Source organism: Tinamus guttatus, unplaced genomic scaffold (assembly GCF_059628265.1).
Source record: "Tinamus guttatus ecotype Peru unplaced genomic scaffold, ASM5962826v1 Tinamus_guttatus_pri_ptg000602l, whole genome shotgun sequence".
Classification (NCBI taxonomy): domain Eukaryota; kingdom Metazoa; phylum Chordata; class Aves; order Tinamiformes; family Tinamidae; genus Tinamus; species Tinamus guttatus.
Genome location: NW_028289136.1, coordinates 5,109,825 through 5,131,578, shown reverse-complemented (window position 1 = coordinate 5,131,578; position 21,754 = coordinate 5,109,825). Strand labels below are relative to the sequence as shown.

General features: G+C 43.2%; 1 protein-coding gene and 1 long non-coding RNA gene across 3 annotated transcripts in view; one reads left to right on the top strand and one right to left on the bottom strand.

Moving 5' to 3' along the window:
• LOC148592420 (uncharacterized) overlaps positions 1 to 21,754 on the top strand; it is a 381,317-nt gene that overhangs the window by 134,716 nt on the left and 224,847 nt on the right. The gene's annotated exons all lie outside the window — the stretch shown is intronic.
• NARS2 (asparaginyl-tRNA synthetase 2, mitochondrial) overlaps positions 1 to 21,754 on the bottom strand; it is a 48,715-nt gene that overhangs the window by 21,922 nt on the left and 5,039 nt on the right. For both annotated transcript variants that reach the window (XM_010219884.2, XM_088535035.1), the window contains exons 5-6: positions 19,090 to 19,170; positions 10,884 to 10,984 (exon numbers count right to left, since the gene is read on the bottom strand). In XM_010219884.2, coding sequence (XP_010218186.2) covers positions 10,884 to 10,984; positions 19,090 to 19,170 — 182 coding nt within the window. The remainder of the gene's footprint in view (positions 1 to 10,883; positions 10,985 to 19,089; positions 19,171 to 21,754) is intronic.

Genomic DNA, 21,754 nt, shown 5'->3' with positions numbered 1-21,754 from the left:
GTTCAGATAACTGATGCACCACGACTACTGCTCACTGCACAGGTCAGTATTATCTCATTAGATCCTCGTGCTCCCCCATCTGCAGCCATCTGTTGTCTCGGGTTATGGAGAAATTCACATTCTTCCTCATAAGGTCCTTGTGTTACTTTTTTTCAGGCTCTTACAAGAGCACCTGGCACAACAAGGTCCTGGATGCAAAGCTCAACTGCTATAGCAATACAAACAACAAATATGAAACAATGAGTCGCTCAACGAAAACTGATTAATGTTTAAAGCAGAACTGGCCCAAAACCTCTTTGCCATGGCACTTCAGAGGACAGAAAGGCTGGTCTGCAGTAGCAAAGAGGAGCTGCAGGCCCTCCTGACACCTGAGCTAGGGTTTTCGTCTCTTGCTAAAGTATTTCAGTTTGGGGCTCTTTGGTTAAAGACCGAATTTACCCTAAATAAATCAGGTTTGTTGGAAGTTCGCTTCGTGACTAGACCAGGATGGGACAGAAGACAAAAACGCTTCGAAGAGCTTGCAAATGCAGCAGCACACACCAGCGCCCATCGGCTTGACGTGCAGGCTTCCAACTTGTCCCTGGCATGGAGAGAAGCCTCAAAAAGCAACACCTAAAACTAATGTGTGACACCAGCTGGCGAGCAGCAGCTCCCCTGCCACAAAGCAGCAGCCTGGCTTCAGCAAGGCACGTTCTCAACGTCTGCCCAGGCACAGGCCCTTGCACTTCAGTAAATACAAGGCCACAGGCTGCTACAAACACTGTGAACTACCCTTATTCCCTACTGAACGTCAGCCGAGGCAGCACCTCTAGGTGCTTATCTTCCCAGAGGCTCTGTGGCAGCAAAATACCTAAAAAAGTTAAGATATCTAAGAAAAAGAAAGTTAAAAAAGTATTTCTCTTGCTCCAAGAGAGCAAATGTGGTCAAGCATTTCACCATCACGGCTGTATTTCTTTTTTTTTTCTGCAGGAATAAAGCTGCTCTCTGCCAGAGATGGACTTTTTGGGGAAGAAAGGCAGAAAAGTTTTGATTTTGGAGTCTTTGTGCAGTTCTGGACATCCAGCCATAATCAATTTTGTCTTGCATAAATACTGAGCATCAGGTACAAGGTGCAGCACGGATGAGGGGTTTGTAATAGTCTGTAAGGAACAAGGCTGCTTATCCCTTGGAGGGGGAAGAGCAGAAAAAAAAAAGGGGTGGAGAAACCCCCCCTCATTTAGGTTGAATTGAATGAAAGGATTCCATTCTCAGGCTGATTTTGAAGAAAAAAAGAAAAAAGAAAGACACAAATTCATCAGAGTTGTGGGACTTTGGCAGAGGGAAAGCAGCCAGACATCACCCTGGCAAAGTGATCAAAGGAGGGCAGCAGATGTAAGTCCTCTGTTACTGGTAGCACAGCCCTGATCAGAGGCTTTGACATAACTGAGGAACACAGTAAAGATACATATAGTCAATGTTATCTACTCTATGCCTGAGCAACTATTTTTCATCCAGGCATTCACAGTGTTTCCTGTACTCTGACATTCAAGGCATTAAATAAATATGTTAGATGAGTCTGACCTTTATTTGCACTTCATCTGCTATTAAAAAATGTATCTGTGATTTGATACACTGCTGCATCATTCTGAGCATTTCCCATTATACTAGAAAACAGAGTGACCAGAGCTGAATCTGCTCCAGTTTCATGGCTGTGAGGGCAAAAACAGTCATTTTGTGCATTGAGCACCTAGCACAATGGCTCCATTAGTCCAGGATTGTGACTCCTATGCTCTGTGATGCTAATAATTAATCATTTACATTTCCAGACCTTTGTAAGGCTTCCAGCATTTAAAAATAACTTGAAAATGCTGGCTTAGTCTCCAGAAGTGCCTTGGCCAGTTGGGCTGCGGGCACTCGAGAGCCTTTCAACAACCCACAGTACCAACTCCTCCTCTCCAACCGGAGCACACACACAAGGGAGGGAAACAACTGAACCCGATGAGTTTTCTCTTAGTCACTGCAGCAGCAGTGTCGGTCACGCTGTCCTCGTATGTGCCACCAAAGAACACAAGAGAGGCTTTGAAACGAGCCCCTTTGCAGCCAGCTCCTGCAGATCCCAAGCACTTCTACGCAGTTCACAGGCCTGAGAGCAGGAGGAGGCACAAGAGACGTTTCATTAATTACTGCCTTTCTCAGGCTGGATTTTGCTCTATCCGGTTCCCTGGGAAAAAAAACCCTGAGAACTGAACGCGGAGGCCAACGTAGCATTCACAGCAGTGACACGCAGGGACACTGCAACAGGCAGGAGCCCTGCTCCCTGCTGAGCCTGCCTGCGCCAGCCCAGCTCCGTCACCCTGTAGGAAGCGGCTTGGAGAATCCCATGGGAGCAGCCGGGAGGGCTCGCACGCTCCGCGGCAGCACGGCCGCCCTCGGCACCCACAATAAAGGCCACTGGCCCAGGCTCATCCTTAACAAGCTGGAGTTGGGCTCTCCATCCCGAGAAGAGCCAGGAAAGGTCTCCTTTTTCACCCTTATTTTGCAATCTGCCAGAACACTCTTCAAAAACGGCTACTCCTCCCCTTTGAGGAAAAAAGTCTCATTCCATTCAAACTCATTAACAATTAATTTTGAAGATGGAGATAGAAACCAATAGAGAAGCATCAAGTATCCATGCCCAAAGCTGCTCAGGATCACCCTTTTAATTAAACCCACGCAATACTTGCAGGCCTCCGTGTCTCTGCCTTCCTGGTGATTTTTACATGGCAATTGCAATATAATTAATTGTGCTGATGGTTCTCAAGGCAGGGAAGGGCTGCGCTCTCATTCTGTGAGCCAGGACTCCACACCACTACCCAGGGTAATAAAGACTTATTTGTGCTGTTGAACCACGGGGATATAACCCCGAACAAGGCCATTAATCAGGAAGATGCAATTCCTGCATAGTCAGCATACAGCAAGGTCATGCAACACGTTGGCAACACAGACGGGCACAGAGGCCACTCGATGCGACTCGGCTAAGCACTAAACCACACACACAGAGGCAGCTTTTTGGCATAAATGCAGCTATTTGAGCTCATTCTCATCCCCAAACAGCAGAGGTGCCTGCACAAACACAAAAGGAGCGATCGCTCTGAGGCTGTCTGCAGCGCGGAGTTGAGCGGGCAGGGGATTTGTGCCAAGCTGGAGCCAACTCTTATCTTTGGCCACCCCACGTGAGTCCAGCACGTGGCACTTCAACACGGCCCGTTCCCTCTCATGGTCATTCACCAGCACCCACATGCTTGAGAAGTTAGATCAAAAGAAAACCTAGAAATAACAGTAATGAAGACAAAAGCAAAGCAGCGCTTGAGAGCAGCAGAGCAGGAAGCAAGGAGAACAAAAGGATCCTAAACCAGGAGCTTAGCTTTGCCTTCCCCTTGGGAAGAAATCACTACGAGCCATCTTACTGAATTCTGCTCTGTTCTGCAACGACCAGGTTTATTGTGCAGGTCCTCGGGAGGGCCTGTCCATGAAAAGAGCTTCAAGACTTTGCTCCGAGGTCAGGAGCTGAGACACCACCAGCTGCCTCAGCTGTTGGCCCAGGACCAATTGCATTTCATGGAGGCCAAAACCTGCATCTTGAAAGATGCTCCAGCCCAACATGAGAAACCACCTGCACACAAGGGAACACACTCAAAGCTGCTGACTGGAAGCCTCCAGGGCCCCATTTCTGCAGGAGATGGAAGTTCTCCTAACACTGCAGGTGAAGCACGGCCGCTCAGCAGCTTGGAGAAGAGCAAGAACATTTCAGTTCCTGGAAATGGGCAAGCTATGCTAAAATGAAACCTCAGAGTTGGATGAAACACCTGATTTTTTGAAAATGTATTTCATGTTTTTTCCACATAAGAAGAGTATTACCATCACTACTGTTTGAATGGTTTGGATTTCGCACATTGAAAATGTTCTTGCTTCTGCTGAAAAAGAGGAAAAAATAGAGGGAGATGGACTGATTTTTATCCAGGAAAAAAAAAACACAGCAAAAATGAGTTTTAAAAGATTCCTCCCCAAATTTTCTACTTCCATCTGTCCTCTGAGAAATGACAGATGTGAAATGCAGCACCAGGCTCCTGCAGCAGCCCGTGGGGTTTAGGTCTGGGTGGTGGTGCTGAGCGCTAAGGTTTCAATTCACGCTGCGACAAGATGCGGCTGCTCTTCCTTCTGTAGGCAGCCAAATACATAATAATAATAATAATAATAATAAACAACGCTTGTTAAGTTCCCAGACAGACATGAGGACGTGCCAGACTTGCACCCTTGCCAGACGGAGCCGCTGCGCTCCGGGCCAGCATTCCCACCACTGCAAGGGCTCCCTAAGGATTGACAGGGAAGACGGGATGGATGGGAGGCCTCTCCAGGTCACCTACACTTGCTAAAATTCTGCCTGGATAACTGAGCAGCAGCAATGTGATCCATATTCCATAACTACTTGGAAAACACTCCAGGTTTTATTTGTTTAAGTCTCCAAACACTCCTAGGTGTTATATACTAGTGTAGGATGGCAGGAGAACAAGGAAAACACAAAGGAACTGGGTTAACATCACCACTTCTCAAAGATCTCATCAGCTTGGTCTTCAGGCAACTTGGTTGCACTCTCTTCTCAGCAGAGTCCCATCTTGCTGTTTTGATATTATTAGTTCTAAGTGAAGTCAATAAAACTACAGATTAGCAAGGATAACTCGAGCTGGGCTGACGAAAGTCGTCACAGAAGCAGCATTTATTCAAACAGCCATTTCCCACGCGCCAGCTAACAGAGCTTCCACAAAGGAACGACACAAAAGGTTTCAAAGATTAAAATAAAACGGGGAGCAAAGATCTCTTTCAAAACTTGATCATCACAGTGACTCCTACATTGCACCATAAAAACATACTAGCAGAAAGGGATGGAGAAAAGCAGTTATGTTCAATCTTTTCTCTTTCAGAGTGAAAAAAGCATGTCCACAAGGTGCACTTTAACAGCTCTAAGGATTTCTCGTTTTTCCCTTTCTTAAAAGAAGTCCAATTTTCAGGCATTCATTGGCTCTACCAATTATGCAAACATGAAACCCCAGCCAGAAACGACATGTATAGGTACACTACTGCATAGAGGAAGGCCACGTGGATCAGGCCACATTTCAAAGTTTTGCTTGTAACTCTGAAATCTCCAGCACCTCAATTTACAGGGTAACTAAAGAAAGTAAATAACTGCTAAACACCAAAAAAAAAAAAAATTTAAAAAATTTATTATGGGCAACACATTCCCCCCATGACATGTATCCATATTTTACTCTGTGTGCCACAACTAAGCCTTCAAATAGACCCAATACTATTGCTATCGGATTTGTAAATTTGTTTTAAGGAGAGCTGTGGAAGCAAACAGGGAACTAGCTGCCTGCCTTAAGTGTCCCATACAGGAGCCAGCTCTTGGGGCACTTGCAAAGATCTCAGGGAGATCTCAAAGTTATCAGAGATCTCAAAGATCTCTTTGCCAACCCGCAGGGAGTCTCGCCATCCTCCCTGTGATTCTCACAAGGGAATTTTTTGCTCCCTCATCCCCAAAAGTGGAGAGGACTAACAGTATATCCAGTCAGGCTGTAAAGCTCTGGCCAGCCAACCATCCCCAGGCTCAGGCTCCTACCTCCAAACCTTGTGTATTTGCTTGCCAGTAATACAGAGTCATCAGCAATCACTGCAGCAATCACGAGCCAGACTGAAGCATGCAGTAATTGATTAAAAACAGACATGCCACGGCTGCTTTTTATAGCTCCAATTAAGCGTCAGGCTAATTAATGGAAGCTAGTGTGCTAATTGTAAGCCTGCGCTGTGAGTCACACTCAAACAAATGCTGCGCAAGGAATGTCAGAGATTTTTTAAGGAATCCAGGATAAATATTTACACTCATATTTGTTAATTCTTAGCAACAGGAACGCTATAGAACTGGACATCATTTCTGCAGCTGCATTCAGAAATATTTAAAATCGTACAATGTAGAGCAAACACTTGCTTGAAGGCAATGCAATTTGTTTCATCATTAACAAGTCATTTTGCAATCAAATTTTAAAGGTGGCTTTTTCCAGACTCCTGAAAACTTTTTTTTTAAATGGAGAAAGGCCCCAAATGCATTTCTTTTCAATTCTGTACTATCTTCTTGCACAGCAAACCAAAATAACTCTCTCCCTTTCTTCTGTCCTTCAAAGAGCAGTGAAATACCAGCATTTTTACATGAAATCAGTGTAATTTAAGAATATTCTGAAATGAACAGGAATATTGGTGCTTTCAGTTCTCTACAAGCTCAGACTCAGCTGAAGTGGGTTGTTTGAATCCCACTTCCCTGAGCCTCTCTGCAAACAAAAGAGCCAGTTGCAGGATAGCAGAGAATCTCTAGCACAGACAGAACAGTAGGGAAATCCACGATGCCTGAGAAACCAGATGGATTGTCCTTAAGAAGATGGGAGTGGGATTAATTATGTTGTAAGTACATCAAGCTGGACATTTACAGGAAGATTTCAGTGCAAGAGGCTGAGATTTTAGTTTAGGCAGAAAAATATAGGTCCTGGGGAGAGCCACGGAACTGAGGGTGAACTAGAGAATTCATGAAGACAGTTCTGTGGATCAGGTTGGTGAAGAGGAAAATGAGAATGAAGCCAAGAATGAAGTTAGTATTACAGAAGAACTCAGGCTGGAAGGGGCCTTGGGAGTCTCCAATCCACGCTCCTGCTCCAAGCACAGTCAGCAGTGAGATCAGACGAGGTTACTCAGGGTTTTATCCAGCTGCATGTTGAAAATCTTCAAAGAAGGAGACCCCAAGATCTCGGCAACCTGCTCCAATGCTCAAGTGTCCCCTTGGGTTTTTTTTTCCCCCTCCCCCATATATCCACTCAGAACCTCTGTTTCAATTTCTGCTCCTTGTCCCTTGTTCTCTGCCTCTCATTGCTGTAGAGAGCCAGGGTCAGTCTTCCCGATAACCTTGCTGATATTAGAAGGCTGCTATTAAGTTGTGCCTCAGCCTTTTTCCCATTTGATGGAACTTCAAGAGAAAACAAGATGGACAAGAGAAGATAAACTTTATGAGGGCCTGATAAGAGAGGAACAGAGCTGGAGAAGGCAAGGAAGAAGAGGAGAAAGAACTTATTCTGAGACTTGAGGTGTTACACCCCAGAGCTTTTAGAAAGAGCAGCTTCAGCCAAGCTCATAATGCAAAAGGCAGAACAGACAGTGCTTGGCATGAAAAAAAGGGGAAAAAAAAATCACTGCAATGTTTTTTATTAGCCCAATAGTTGAAAGGTCAAATACAGGTAGAGCTTGTGGGAAGTGCAGAGGGTAAAGGAGAAAAATTAAGTGAAGCCAATGAGCTGTGCTCATTGGCAACATTCGTTTTTGGTCAACAGGAACATGTTGACCAAACTCTGAATCACCATCAGCTGTCACTGACCCTTCAGCTGAGTTCAGGTCCCCAAGGGGCCCTTATCCCCACAGGAGGATCATGGGATCAAGAAATCCCACAAGGATGGGGGACTTCGCAGCAAATTAATGACTTTTCAAACCTATGGCCAGGATGCACAGAGTTCCCACAAACTTCTTCCAGTTACTGACTCATCTGAGCTTAGAAGACTAAAACGGAGAGCTTATTACTGAATAGAGACCTTTCTGGAGACCTTAAACAGCCTGGAGATTTATAGCAGCTGACAATGATTCAGCCGCTCAGAGCAGCCAACCTAGATGCCGTCACTGCAGAGATGAAGTAGGATGAAATAAGATGTGCCAACTAGGCCATTCGTGTCATACTGAGACACAGGACGAACTCCTCTGACCTTGCCTTCAATAACAGGCATACACAGCACGGCAGATGGTCAATAAATGCAGGAACAAACCTCTCCCGTTTTTTCCCTGCAGGGAAAAAGGGTAGAAACTCTTAAGCCATAAGAGGCTACTTCTTTCATTAGAAATAGCACCACGCAGCCCTGCCATGAACTACAGCCTTCGGTTCTGGGCAACACGCACGCACTCAGACACAACAGCAGCGGTAACGCCCTGTGAGCTGTAAATGAACCCTCAGCAGGAAAAACAGAAGATTTGGGTCCAGACAGATCTGTTGAGTCTACCTCAGACCTCCCCAGCCCACACTTTTCCAACTACAGCTTGGAATCTGATCATGAGCTCTCCAAACTAAAAGCCAGCTCCAAGCACACATGACTGTCTACCTAGTTGTCTCTCCGTCCTCCCACTGCGTAAACCTTGGAATAAATTCCTCTCTGTCTCTCAACTAGCCTTCTCCACCGCTGGTTTCTAACAGACTTCTGTGGGAAGCCTTCTTCTCTGGGGACTTCTGTCTCTAACTCCCACTTCCTGCAGCAAGTGACTGACAGATGTGGGCCCAGGCTCAGCACAGAAGGGCCTCCCAAGCATTTTTTACCTTAGCTTCTACCCAAGCTGTCAGGAATCGGTTGTTTCCAAAAGCCTTGGAAATGCAGCAAGCCAAAGTTTTTAAGTTAAAAGCATTTTCTGAAGAATAGCTCCTTTTCTGGACATGAAATATATAATCTGGCTAAAGCAGAAGGGAGAGGAAAGGTTAATTTCACATGATCAAATTCAAAACATGGCTTGTATTTTGGCTGTTTCATTTTCTAAGAAGACCAGAACTTTTCCACTTTTACCTAACTACTACTTACTTACATGATCTGATCACACAGGAGTCCCACTCAAAGGCTAAAACCTGAATTGCTGGGCTCTGTAAAGGGAATCACAAATAAACCCCTTGCAGAATCTGAAGTGTTAATACCTTAACTCAACTGTAATACATCACTGTAGTGCTTCTGCATCCAGAAGAGCTCTCACTTGATCTATTTTTGAAGACTGAAGTAATTCAACAGCACTTCAGCTCTAGGCCTCGAAAACTTCTTGTGCTTAAATACAAGAAAAAAGGAACAGGTTCACAGAACAGCTATGCCCTCCCATGGTCTAAATTTAGATGGCACTGGATCCACACAAAATGCCTGGAAGAACAACATGTTTCTGTAAAATAGGAGAATGAAGATGCAATACAATGTACTGCATACTGAAGAGCACTGCTTTTTTTTATCCATTCTGTGAGAAGAAGATGCACCTGAGTGGTACTGCTGGAAGATTATTTAGTGGTACACAGTGGTCCTGTGTACTCCCAGTTTCAGCCTCCACTCATTCCCAGAGCAGCCTGTGTGCAGTTTACAGGGAGCAGACTGATGTACCAGAGTGAGACTGTATTTTAAGCTAATCATTACAATCTCTGCTTTTGCTTTGGACTTACTCGATTGCAGAATTACATCCTTTGGTGAAGCTGTGAATGTCAATTAAGTCTTACACACACACAACACAGGCCATGCCATCTTCCCAGGGGGATGCAAAAACTCCGTCATCCCTCCAGTTTAACAAACCTTTTGCTCATTAACTTCTCCCAGCTAATGTCTGAGACGTGGCAGCCTTTGGCTGCCAAGTGATCTGTGCTTCTGTCATAGCTGCCAAGGCACCACATGAGAGCATGTCAAAAACATCGTGTCCATCAAGAAACATTAGCCTGAACCATGGAGCTTAGCCTGGTCCCAGCTGTCCCAGGCTGTCTAGGTGGTCTGAGAAGAGACATAATCACTCAGAAAGCACAAGCCAAGCAGAAAACAGCTTTCTGGAGAACTTCACATGTTTTGATTTGAAGGTAAAGCTTCTCCTTTGAACTGGGCTACAACTTCACTGTACCTTTTTACCAACAGACAATTAAACTCTACAGCAGTGATTAAAGAAAAAGAGCTAAATATTTATTACTCAGGTCTCAACAACGTATTTGAGACATGGACAGCAACTTATACTATTAGGAATAGTCATTAGAGTGCACATGAAAAGGCAGGTCTTCCAATTTCTTACCAGGTTTTCTAAAGCTATGGTTTTAACCCTCTCGTCTTCAGGCCTTTTATACTGCACAATAACTAATCACTTCAAAGGGACGCTCGGATATCTCGTAGGTGCACAAAGAACATCCTTTGCAAGTGGCAAATTGACACATGATTTGGGCTACCTGCCCAAAAACTGCTCTCTGATCAGCTCCACCATCAATTCAGCTGCTAGACAGCAATTTGGCTCGAGTCTGAGGAAAACCCATGCTAAAAGTGCTCAGGAAACCGAGCCTTCAGCTAAGGGCCTGTGCTGATTGAACTCCATCTGTTTAATGTGCTGATTTAATTAATTTATTGTGAAAGCCCATTGCAGATGAGGATCAAATCTACTAATCAAAGGGAACTGTGGCTCTGAGATTGTGACATTTTCACCCCTAACAATGTCAGTGAAACGTTAACATTAAAGCTTAAGAATAATTTTTCTATTAACATCAACATTAACTATTTGGCTGGGATCATTTCAGCAGCTGGAATGAACAAATCATAAAGTGTAAAAGCCATGAAACAGTAGAAATGAGAACTGGCCAAGGAAGAAATACTACAGGAAGACTGAAGGAGACCGAGAAGGAAGACTGGAAGATGGAAGGAGAAGAAAGGAATGTAACAGCTAGGAAAAAGAACTTATCACTGAGAGATGGTGTATATGAACAAGAATAATAATAATAATTGGTATTTAAGGTACTACAGTTATAGGTAACAGTCATTCCCAGTCATGAGGGTCTTCAGTCCTCATTCCATATTCCCAATCTCTGGCAAGCAGAGCGAGATTCCTAGTATTAGAAGCCAGTTCACAGACCAGAATTCAAAAGTTTGCCTTTCCCCTGGCTAGATGGGGCTTTCCCACCAGTGCTGCTCAATGTGTTTTTGACACACACATGGCAGACAGGCTATCGGTTACCAGTGGGGAAGAATCACCAATGCAGTGATTTTGTGATTGGGGATCCAGCTAAAGACTCTCGTTTTGCTCACCCTGCCATCACTTCCAAATGGAGCTGGCCAGACACTGTCAAGAAGGCAGGCACATTAAAGAAATGGTCCTTTTCTGTGGACTCCCTTGATTCATTTGATGTCTGCAAGTAAAAAAAAAAAAAAAAACACAGGTCAGACTAGAGACTTATCAGTGTTTGATTAAAGAGCACAGCTCCTGCTTATTTTTCCTTTTCTCCCTCCTCCCTCAAGAAATTCCACCAGATTCAATCCAAATAGCACTGAGACAGAATCCAGCCATGTGGAAAGTCATAACACAATGTTCCCCATCTTTCCTCGGATGGTTTTAGAGCCTGTTAGCAAACAAATTCAAGCAAAACACATGAAAAAAAAAAACCCACAAGACAAAACACTCCTGGGAACTTCCCTTTCTTGGGGTCTGATGCAATTAATGTGGCTGTGCAGTGAAAAGCCTCACACTAAATGGGAAAAGCCACCACTTAAAGCTCTCTTTTTTCAGTGACGTATGAGGATACAGGCTGCAGGTATCAGAACAAGCTGATGAAGTGACACCCACCACCAGTGTCACCTGGACTTGCCTGAACAGAGGAGGGACATGTAGTTGCTTCAGTCATTGCTCAAACTGGTGGGGACTGTAAATTAGATCCTTGACAATCACTTATACCAGTCTAGCTTGGGTGAACTAAGTTACATTTAAGTGACAGAGCTTCAGGGGATTTGGCTGTCTGCCCAAAGGGGACAGCAGAGGGGCCATGTGGAGAGCTAAAAGCACTCAGCTTCCCACCACCTCTCACCTCTTGCCTTTGTCAGGTGCTTTAGATCTTACCCAGAGCAAAGAATTGTGTAATTTACACAATTAGGCATGGACAAACTAAATTAGGAAGAGATGTTGTAGAAAGAGAGGAGATAAAATGCAAAATAAAATATCAGGAAGGACATATCCACCATTTTATAAGAAAGGATGTGAACAAACAGAAGAGGTAGAAGTCAGAGTGGTCTTTAATTCTGGTTCCCCAGGTGGGCAGAGGAAATGGCGGGATCTTCATTTTTCAGCATTTTCATCACACACACACACACATATATATATATACACATAGCTCTCTATCTGGACGTTGGGAGCAGGGAGACAAACCATATCGCACGCTTTAAGAAACACAGACATGACGAAATGAAAGTCCCTCTGGAATGTCCTTTGAGAAACAATTTGCCCAGCAACATGCAGAGAAAAGAAGACAGTGCAACAACCCCGTCTCCAAATATAAGTAGCAATTTTTGACTGTTTCCTACCAAGATCTAGGGGAACAGGGGAGGCAGTAAAGAATTTCTATTATTCGGGAGTTCAAAGCTTCACGCAGCATTGCCTTCAAAATCAATTTCAAGTCTGATGTGAAAGCGGAGGAGTATTTTCCACGAGTCAGGTGCACTGACTTCTAATAAAGACTTTTTAAACCTGTGCTATTTTCCTTTCATGGGCAAATTTGTTTCCATTGCACGCAAACAAACAGTACTCAGAAAATGGAAATGTAATGGAATATCCTCTGAAGATTTCACTGTGTCTGTCTTCAAATAAAAAAAAATAATAATTTGGAGTTGGAAACATTGCAGCTTACACTATAGGCATTGAAAAACAAGTGTTGTTTTCTTCTAGCTTTTGCATATTTTTTAGGTCACTAGATATTTTAAGCATAAAAATATCTACACATAATGGAAACTTTGCAAGTTCAGTACTGAATGCAGAAAAATGGTCTGAAAATCCTATCAAAGCACTGTGTTTGTTTTTTAATGCATAGACATATAACAAAAACTAAAACACCTCCATGATTACAACATGAGTCACTTGAACAGTGTATTTTAAAAAAAAGGACTAAAAAAACCCTACAAAGATAAATGAGATTTCGTGTCAGTGTTTCAATGTCATCCCTAAGCTTCGGGGGGGATCTACAGGTTCAGGAGAAAGAAAAACCTTACAATCTGTTTTGAGATTTGGGTAATCTAAATCCACTTCAAAAATGAATACTTCCTTCTGAGATAAATTGGAAATACTCATGTTTTTAATATACAGCCCCCAGGAGCTGCGCTCAGTGTTGACAGCTCTGCTCTGTCTCCAGCCAGCCGGGTCCTCAGCTTGCTCTGCCTTGGGGAGGTTGGGGCTCCTGTTTATTCACCAGCTCTTGATGGTTTTACAGCCTGCCATTTTTTCTCCATGAGTAGGAAAGTGCTGCTTTTGCTTTTAGAAAAAAAGCTCTGCTGCTCATCACAAAGATTAAAGGGATCATAAGGCAGTTTATCTCTTTATAACATCACACTGAAGAACAGGGTGAGCCTGCCTTGCTCCATGGAGATCAATGGGAATGTGACACCGGGTGGCTGCAACCCTGGGGCTGCTTCCTTTCCTTCATGGGTTTTGCAGGTTTTGAAAAACCAAGGATGCAGAACCAGGTTCCTAGTGTTTTCTTCAAACAAACACAGAGTTTCTGTTCAGAAACAATCATGTGAATAAACATGCAAACATCCACATACGACAACCATGGCTATGGCTAAAACTCCAGAGAGAAGAACAGAAAAGCTCCCACCTACACTTGGTTGCTCCTATTCGGCTACATTCCTGGCTCATCAAGAGAAAAATCCCACCTAATCCTATAGGATGCAACTTTTAAACAACAAGAAAGAGACGGACTGGAAGCAGGAAAAGAACAGAAGGAATCAAGCCACGAAATCTCAAAACTTCCCCCCATAACCACAAACAGGATACAGCTGTCTGCAGGAGCTGGGGCTTGGTTTATTTATATGACTTTATGTCATTTTTCATCTCCGAATCAGATGTCCTCTCAGTGAGGCAAGGGGAACACAGAGACAACAGCAAGTGACTAGAGGATGACTGGAAGACTGTAGCACAACTCAACTTTCAAAATGTGCAACCAATGTGACAGAGGCCACTCGGACACCAAGGTGCAACCACGTGTTGTAAGGAGCCGGTCCTAGAAGTGCAGAGTCAACGTAGCAAAATGTGGATCCAATTTTACCCCCTCATCGCCATCTCCATCACTTCCTTCTAAGAGATGCCCAATTGACACAAAGCTCGAAGAATGACTGTTGCAAGCTGCAAAATCCATCCACTTGCCACTCCGGGGAAGAAGCAAGGCCTCCCTTTTCCTTCGGGAGCAGGAGGGACCACTTCGGCCAGGCAGTTCCCTGTAATTAGCAACTTCCCATTTCGCATATGCAAATACTGGAAAACTCAGTAGAGGTGGTTCCTCCTCCATTTTACACACCCAAACACAGAAAGAGGCCAATATTTTTAAGCGTCTATGACGTGGATTCATGCTCAAGCCTTTGGATCAAGCCTGCTTCTTTACTGTAAGCAACCATGTGTAATAAATGATAGAAAAAAAAATAAAAATAGCTAATAACGCTCTCCCTTTGCAGCTGACGTTGAGCGAGATTGTTTTTCATGTCTTGGACTGGCAAATGTAGCAACAACATTGTAGTGGTTCTATTTCAATTAGATGGGATTTTTTCTCACTTGTAAATTCCGAAAATACCTTTTTGATAAAAGATGGGGAGAAATAGTTTGCTTTCATACAAGTTCTCTGCACTGCCTAATGTACAACTGTCCAAGTTACAGGGGGGAAGGTGGAATCTTTCTGAAATAACATCTTAGCATCTCAGACTAAATGCACTCTGAACATGCCAGGATTGGAAGTCACCATCAAAGGTTTTTATTCTCATTCTAAATACGAGAACAACTGGATTCAGTACCTGTTTTGCTCTCCTTCTCCTCAAATGTCTAATGATTTCATTTAACATTATTCCCTTTGATGTCAGTCTTGTATTAACTTTTTGCTTCGAGCTATTAGCTTCAGGGAAGTATAAACCATGAGATGGCAAATGCATGAAGGGATCAGAGCAGACTTGAAAAGCCCACAGAAATCCCTGCTCAAGCTCTAGCACAGGCACACGAGCCAATGCTGCTGAAGCTTCCCAGTATCAGAACCGGAATCCGGACCTGCCCTCTGTGATGTCCCTTCAAAAACACGACCGGGTTTTTCACTTTAGACAAGGACTGCAAAACTTTTAACTTCCAACAAGACCTCCTTGCAATTCCAGTGCTAATTCTGGTGAGATGGACTGCATTGGGCAACGGCAATGCACAGCTGGACACTGGGCAACTGCAGCTGCTTCTGCAAAGAGAAACATCTCATGGACGTGGCATGGAAATAGGAGCAGAGAGGCAGCAGGTAGAAACAAAGAGAAAGGGGAAGAATCTGGAAAGGAGGGACAAGCCTCCCCTCAGCCAAGGCACAGCTTATTCCCACCTCTGCTGAAGAGCTCCCCGAAGGGTCAGTCTCCCAGGTACTGGCTGCCTCCCAGACCATGACACTTCTCCACAGGGAAAGCACCTGACAGACACTAACACAACTGCACTTAACTGTGATTCTGCCCAACTGATCCCTGCCTCCTTTGGTGCTGGCAAGGTTTTGGAATTACTGAGGGAATGGTGCGGATAGGCTTGCATCTTCAGCAAACAGATGTACATATTTCTGGTGCCATGGTAGGCAAGACCATGGACCTGCAGTCTTCATGCATACATATTAGAAAAAAAGAATACCTGGATGGCAATATAAAACACACAGGAGATGCAGGCGAGCCCTAAAGGTGTGAGTGCCCACGTGGCTGCTGCACTTTCTCCATCGCTGCACGCCGAGTTCTGCACGTGTGGCAGCGACGGTGGCTGCCTCCAGCCGTGTCCTGGCTGTGCACTGGGTCAGGGAGACTCTTCCAGAGGGTAGAGGAGGCTGCACCTTCCTCAGAACAACCCAGGATAACCCAGGAAGGAGTTTTTCAAGGATACAAAGAAGACAGAGCAAGCAAGTCAGGAAGCAGGGAGCCTTCAACGCAACAGACTGAGTGGGATAATTCTGAAAGCAGTAGGCAGCAGATACGCAGCCAAGTGACAAATGTGAAAGGAGGGAGGATTTCCTAGGAGGCATCCCCAGAAAGGGACTGTGTCAAATGTCTTGCAACAGCCAAAGCCACTACGAGAAAAAGAACTGGGGAAAGGATGTGCCCTGAGGAGCTCGGAGAACTGAGGCAGAAGAATTATTCTCAGATTAAATTAAAATAAAATACAAGGTGACCTCTCATCCTGCATCTGAATCCTCCCTATTTCACGAGTTATCCCATCCTAACTTTGCATCCTACTAAAACCCAACTTTAAACATGCAAAGCTTTTTTGGTGAGTGTATTTTTTAAAAAAGACAACACATGCAAGAGGGCCTCCTGCCTCTAGTTCCACCAGAAGGTACAGTCCAAAGCGCAGATACCTGTGAGCTGCTATTACCGACACGCTGCATGAAAGGATTTCACTGCCTGTTTTAACACTTCTGGCAGTTTCACCTGGAATTCCTCTACTCCTTGAAATTAGTTTTCTCCCTTAGCACCAAGAGTAGCAAATAGGTTTTCTCTGAAGTTCATGTCACCTTCCTTTTTATTATTATTATTATTATTATTATTATTATTATTATTATTATTATTTATTCAGCTTACTATCCTCTTCTGGGTGTGATTTATTGTTGGAGTATTTCATTTTAAAATATTTTCCCAATCGATCTGCCCTGCAGAGGGGAGAGGGATTCCTCTCATCCCTGTCCCAAGTCCTAGTATGAGAAAATCCCAACCAAACTATGCACAGACTAAGCAGTACTCACAAAACCAAACAGAGATAATGAGGAAGCCAGACATATAAACAAACACAAATCCTACTGGTTAAGAGGTCTAGGAATAAAGGACCGTATGCCTTTGGAAAGCCTTTCCCTTTTAATTCCAGCTATTTTCCCATCTCTTCCAGCCTCATGTAAAAACAGATTCCTCTTCACTTTCCATCATCTCTGAAGAATGCAGAGGTCTGAAGAGCAACTGGACATTAGTCAGAGGGTTAAAATTACTAGTCAAGAGAAGACACCTATTAAAAGACACAGGTTGACAAGGCAACAAAATGCAGCCTCTGCTAGGGCCCTAAGTTGGCTGGTACAAAGTTTCCAACATTTACCACCAGCAGGAGAGCTAAACTGGAGAGGTTATCAACTTCATGCACTTCAAACAGCAGATATATTCTAGCTACTAGAAGTTCAGGAGAAAGACGACATTAATTTATCTTCTGGTCACAACTGGAGGATTAGTTTTGAAGCTATAAACCCAGGATTTATGTATTTTTTTAAATTAAACAATCTACTTTGCAGGTCACTTTCACTCTGTCCTATCACCATAATTCTTGGCTACTGCTCAAACATAAGAACAACAGTAATTCACAACCTCCTTGTCCTGTGCAAGTGGTGAATTTAAGGTTCATTGGAAAGTGATGTAATACGGATGTTTGGGAATGTGTTGATCTTTCACTTGATTACAAACATATACAGGTGATGTGAATACAGCAAAAACATTGTTATTCTGATTTTTCTCTGTCTGAGAGCAGTACATCCACAGCCCAAGGAGGACTTAAGTTCCCCCAGATTTCCACTTCCAAGAAACAGTCTCTCTGTTCTAGTGGAGTGAAGTGGTCTTGGCTCTCTGTCAGCCAAGACCAAATCTGAGCAGAAGTTTGAAGACACAAAACTGAGTCCTCCCCCTAAATTACACCTGGCATGAACTGCTGCTCCAAAAGGAACAGGAAATCAGGGAGAATTCCTCATTCCTGGCAGCAAGTGTGTTTCTGAAGTCCTGTCTGTGTGGCACAGGACATTTAATGGGATAAGACTGGCACTTGTTCTGCACCTCTCAAGCACCGATGTCATCATGTTTCCCCATGACAGGCATCATTTTACACATAAGCTACCACACCGGTGTGAGGTTAAGGGATTTGCCCTAAACCATGCACTCAGTTAAGATCCAGTTCATAAAAGTTTCATCCTTGCACTTTTACCACCTCAATCACTACTTCCATCAGTGCTTCTGTTGCTACAAGCCACCTACGCTGCCCTCCTGCATCTTTTCCAGCTTTCAAGTGGATACATTTTGTACCAAAGACATAATATACTGTACAGCTGCAAACTGTGTAATTTTTTCATCATTAAGTATCACTTGTTTTCACGTCTTAATTTGCATGCAACAGCCTGGAGAGAACCTTTGGAGCATTAAGGGATCTCAATTCATCGGGAATGACTTAGTTTAGCTAATCAGCTCTATTGTCACAGCAAGCAAAAAGCTGAGCCACATGGACTGGTCTGGGAGGGAATCACTAGGAGCCCTGGTTAGACCTTGAGATCCTGAAGAACCAGCACACAGGGCCCTGGTTGAGATCCTGAAGAACCAGCACACGGAGGTTTTCCAACCTGATGCTGTGCAGGCAGTGGAAGATGTGACCCCACAGGGGAAGCAACTGCTGTTTCAGCAATTTTTCTTTTGCTTTCAGATGATTCACCAGCAAGGCTGGAGCCAATAAACATAAGTGGCAATAGATGTAATTGTTTGAGGCAGAAGAGCACATTTCTAATGCAGATGTATAAAGGGCAAATGGAATTTCTCAGATTCATGGATGTGGAGGGTTAGGAAGCATGAGAAACGTGTGGAGATCTCAATGGTTATAGCTGTACTCAAGTTACATGAAAGGTTTTCACTAGAGATGTTAAGACCTTCTGCTAGTACCTAATAACTGACAGATTGTGGGAGTAGCTTGGTGGAAGTAGAGCTGGCAATATTGGTAGGAAGAAATCCTACAAATAATAGCTTTTATGGAAGAATATCTACACAGGTGAAGAGGAGTTGTTTAAAAAATGGATTTTCCCTTAAAGCATTATTTCATGATTTAAAGGAGAAAAAGCCAGGTAAATTTTATTCTCCATTTCAGAGCTAGGAAGTATTTGTGTGCAACACGCAGCCCCAAATGTCTCATCCCATCTCTTGGGTTCTTATGAAGAGATCTTTCTGTTTGTTAAGATGTTCCATGTTGCTCTGTTACTCTTTGTAAACTTTTCCACAGCACCAGGGACAGAAAAACCTCATCAGTACAAAAAGTGCTGATTAACAACAAAACAGCACCAAAGAAAAACCCCTCCTTTAACTCTGTCTCAATTATTAGCTGAGACAAAGGGCTACTATATGAAAAAATAATCACAGAACTATAAAAATAAAAGGCTTTTATGAAGACAAATGTTTCCTCTAACCTTCAATGGCTCCAGAATTGCTCTGCAAGCAAAAAAAATCAACACAAATCCTACCCAGCCCAACTCACCTCTATTTTAAAGAGCTCCCCAGCACCTTCACAGTCATTTGATGTAATTATGGGGGTATGAATATGAACGTAGCCATTTTCCTAAAACAGATGGGACATTAAAAGTGAATTAGTTAAAAAAAAAAAAATAAAGTGTGAGCTTGAAGGATGACATCAACAATTACACATCATGACACAGCCATTAGCCCCCAACCAGGATAACATATGGAACCTTTCAGGCAAATTCTGCCTTACATGGGCACAGATATGGGATTAGCTAAATACTAGCATGATTTACAAATCCAAGCATAATGCTTTGTCTTTTTCTCCATGTTTCCCAAGAGATTTATGTCACTGCTACTTTTCTTTTTCTTTGTATCTGTCTCCATATTATTCTATCCCCTTTCCACCTTTCTCTAATGATGATTTTCTTTGGCCAGTTTCCACCAAATTTAACCCCTACAGCCTCAACTCTTCAGTTTTTAACAGTTTTAGAAGTCAGAGTTCAGGCAGAGAAAAGCCTTTTAGTCCTCTTCATCAGAAAAAAAAAAAAAAAAGTGTATTAGATAACAGAAATCCTGCATGACATAGGAGACAACCATTAAAAAAAAAACCCAATCGCAGTGTAAATGTCAGTCACACCTCAAAGTTAAGCTGATTTTAAGACACGGTATAAAAACCCTGGCTTGGTCATATTCTAGGTATTCAGTAAATCACTCATGCAAATAATGATTTCCACATACAGCAGAGAAGCCACAGCCAAGCAAGAACCCAGTAACAGGAGATTTCGGCTGTCAGCAGAAGAAACTGGTTTTCTCTGCATAGCTGCAATGCCCAGCACAAGCAGAGACCCTTTAAAATTGGGGTGTCTCAGCATTACCACGATACAGGCAGTGGTGTAGCTTATACCATTGCATATTTAGACACAATACTAATAAAAAAAATAACAGATGAGAAACAGAAGCTGCAAGTTTCCCATCTTTCCCCAGAGTAGCAGAAATCTACTATTCACACAGCAGGCCCTAGTCCTTAACACCAGCTAGTTAAAAGGCTAGGAAGACAGCAGCAGGGTTTACAGCTTACCCTGAGACTCAAACTAAAGCTAAGTTAAACCAAAGAGCTTACAAGGACATGCCATGCATTTTGTGGAAGAAACCTAACATTGCCAAGAGAGCAAAGTCCTTCCAGTCACCTCTAGGCTATCTTGGCTACAGCAGGAGCTCCTCCCAAAGACCCACTGACAACACAGAAAGGTGGTTTTGAGATAGAATTGCTTGTTTTACGTGGGGAGGGTGGTTTTATACTACCAATACAAAATGCAGGACTGTTCATGCTCCGAATTCTACACTAGCTGAAACCACTGCTTAAGTATTTTACACAGAAGACCCTTTGAATGCTCTGGAAAAGCATGTGAACTGCAGAGTCTAGAAGTGCCCAAGACTAAGAATCCCATAAAAAGCTCTTGCATAGTTCCCGTTACTAAAGCTCCTGAAATACCTGAAGTCACATCAGTGACCCTGGCAAACCTGAATATTAGTTAACCTACAAAGTGGAGGTTGCCATTCACACCACAACCATTTCACTGTGCTGCAGAATAATCTTCCTATTCCACACAGACCACAAACTCAGGTAAAAACTTAAAAATGACATTTTAGCCTTCAAAATCCAAAGAAGCAAAACATTTGCCATTAATTATTCACTGATGGCTGGAAATGATTGGAAAAAAAAAAAACCACAACTTTTTTTTTTTGGTTAACTGCAGAGCATTTGGATGACTTTTTAGGATGTGCTTAAAAATCCTATTTGTCTTCTTTCACCGTTAAGGTCTTTTCAGCTTTGCCCAGTGAAAATGGTGTGGTTATACTTTCTAGTTATCTGCACGCTCTGACAATGCCAAGCCTGAGATTGCAGCATTCTTGGAAAGATGCAGGTGGCAAATTAGAAAGACTACTTCCCTTTCATCAGAAATGAAACTAAGCACAGGCACATTCCTGGTGCTATGAGATGTGTGACATAAGCATTTACAAATATTTAGTTTTAACTTCATTAAATCTGCTGCTGAAAATAACAATAATTTATATTTTTAGTACTGTGCAACTCTTGAGCATTTTAACCAGGAAGATATAGCAGAATCCTAACTGGAGTTATTTAGGAGAATCCGAACTGGATTTATTTAGGAGAATTCACGTCTTTGCCAAAATAAGAAGCTTTGTAGCTCAACTGACTTCCTCGTCCTGCTTTGAGATTATAAAATGTTGTAGGTAATGCCATCTAGTGGCTACACAGCAGCACAAACCAATCTCCAAATTCAATTAAGAGCTGGCACAAAACTGAAAACTGACATATTATCTCTACAGAGCCTCTTAAAACCCTTCAAAACACCAGGCAGTTTCAACAAACAGCAAGCCTCCTCTGCCACCGCAAGCAAATTCAGAGCCAGAAATTCAAACTCAAGATCTCTGACCTTTTCTTTGGGTTAGGAAATAATTACTACAAATGAACTTTGTAATCAGAATGCTTTGTTTTAGCCAAACCAAAGGCACAGACAAGTTTATTTCAATGAACAGCTATAAAAGAAAGGGTTCAAGTATGCTACAGGACTTGCAACCTTTCGTTATCCGCTCCCACATTGAATCTTAGGCTCTCCACACAGCATCTGGAAGAGGTTAATTCACTGCCCCCTGCT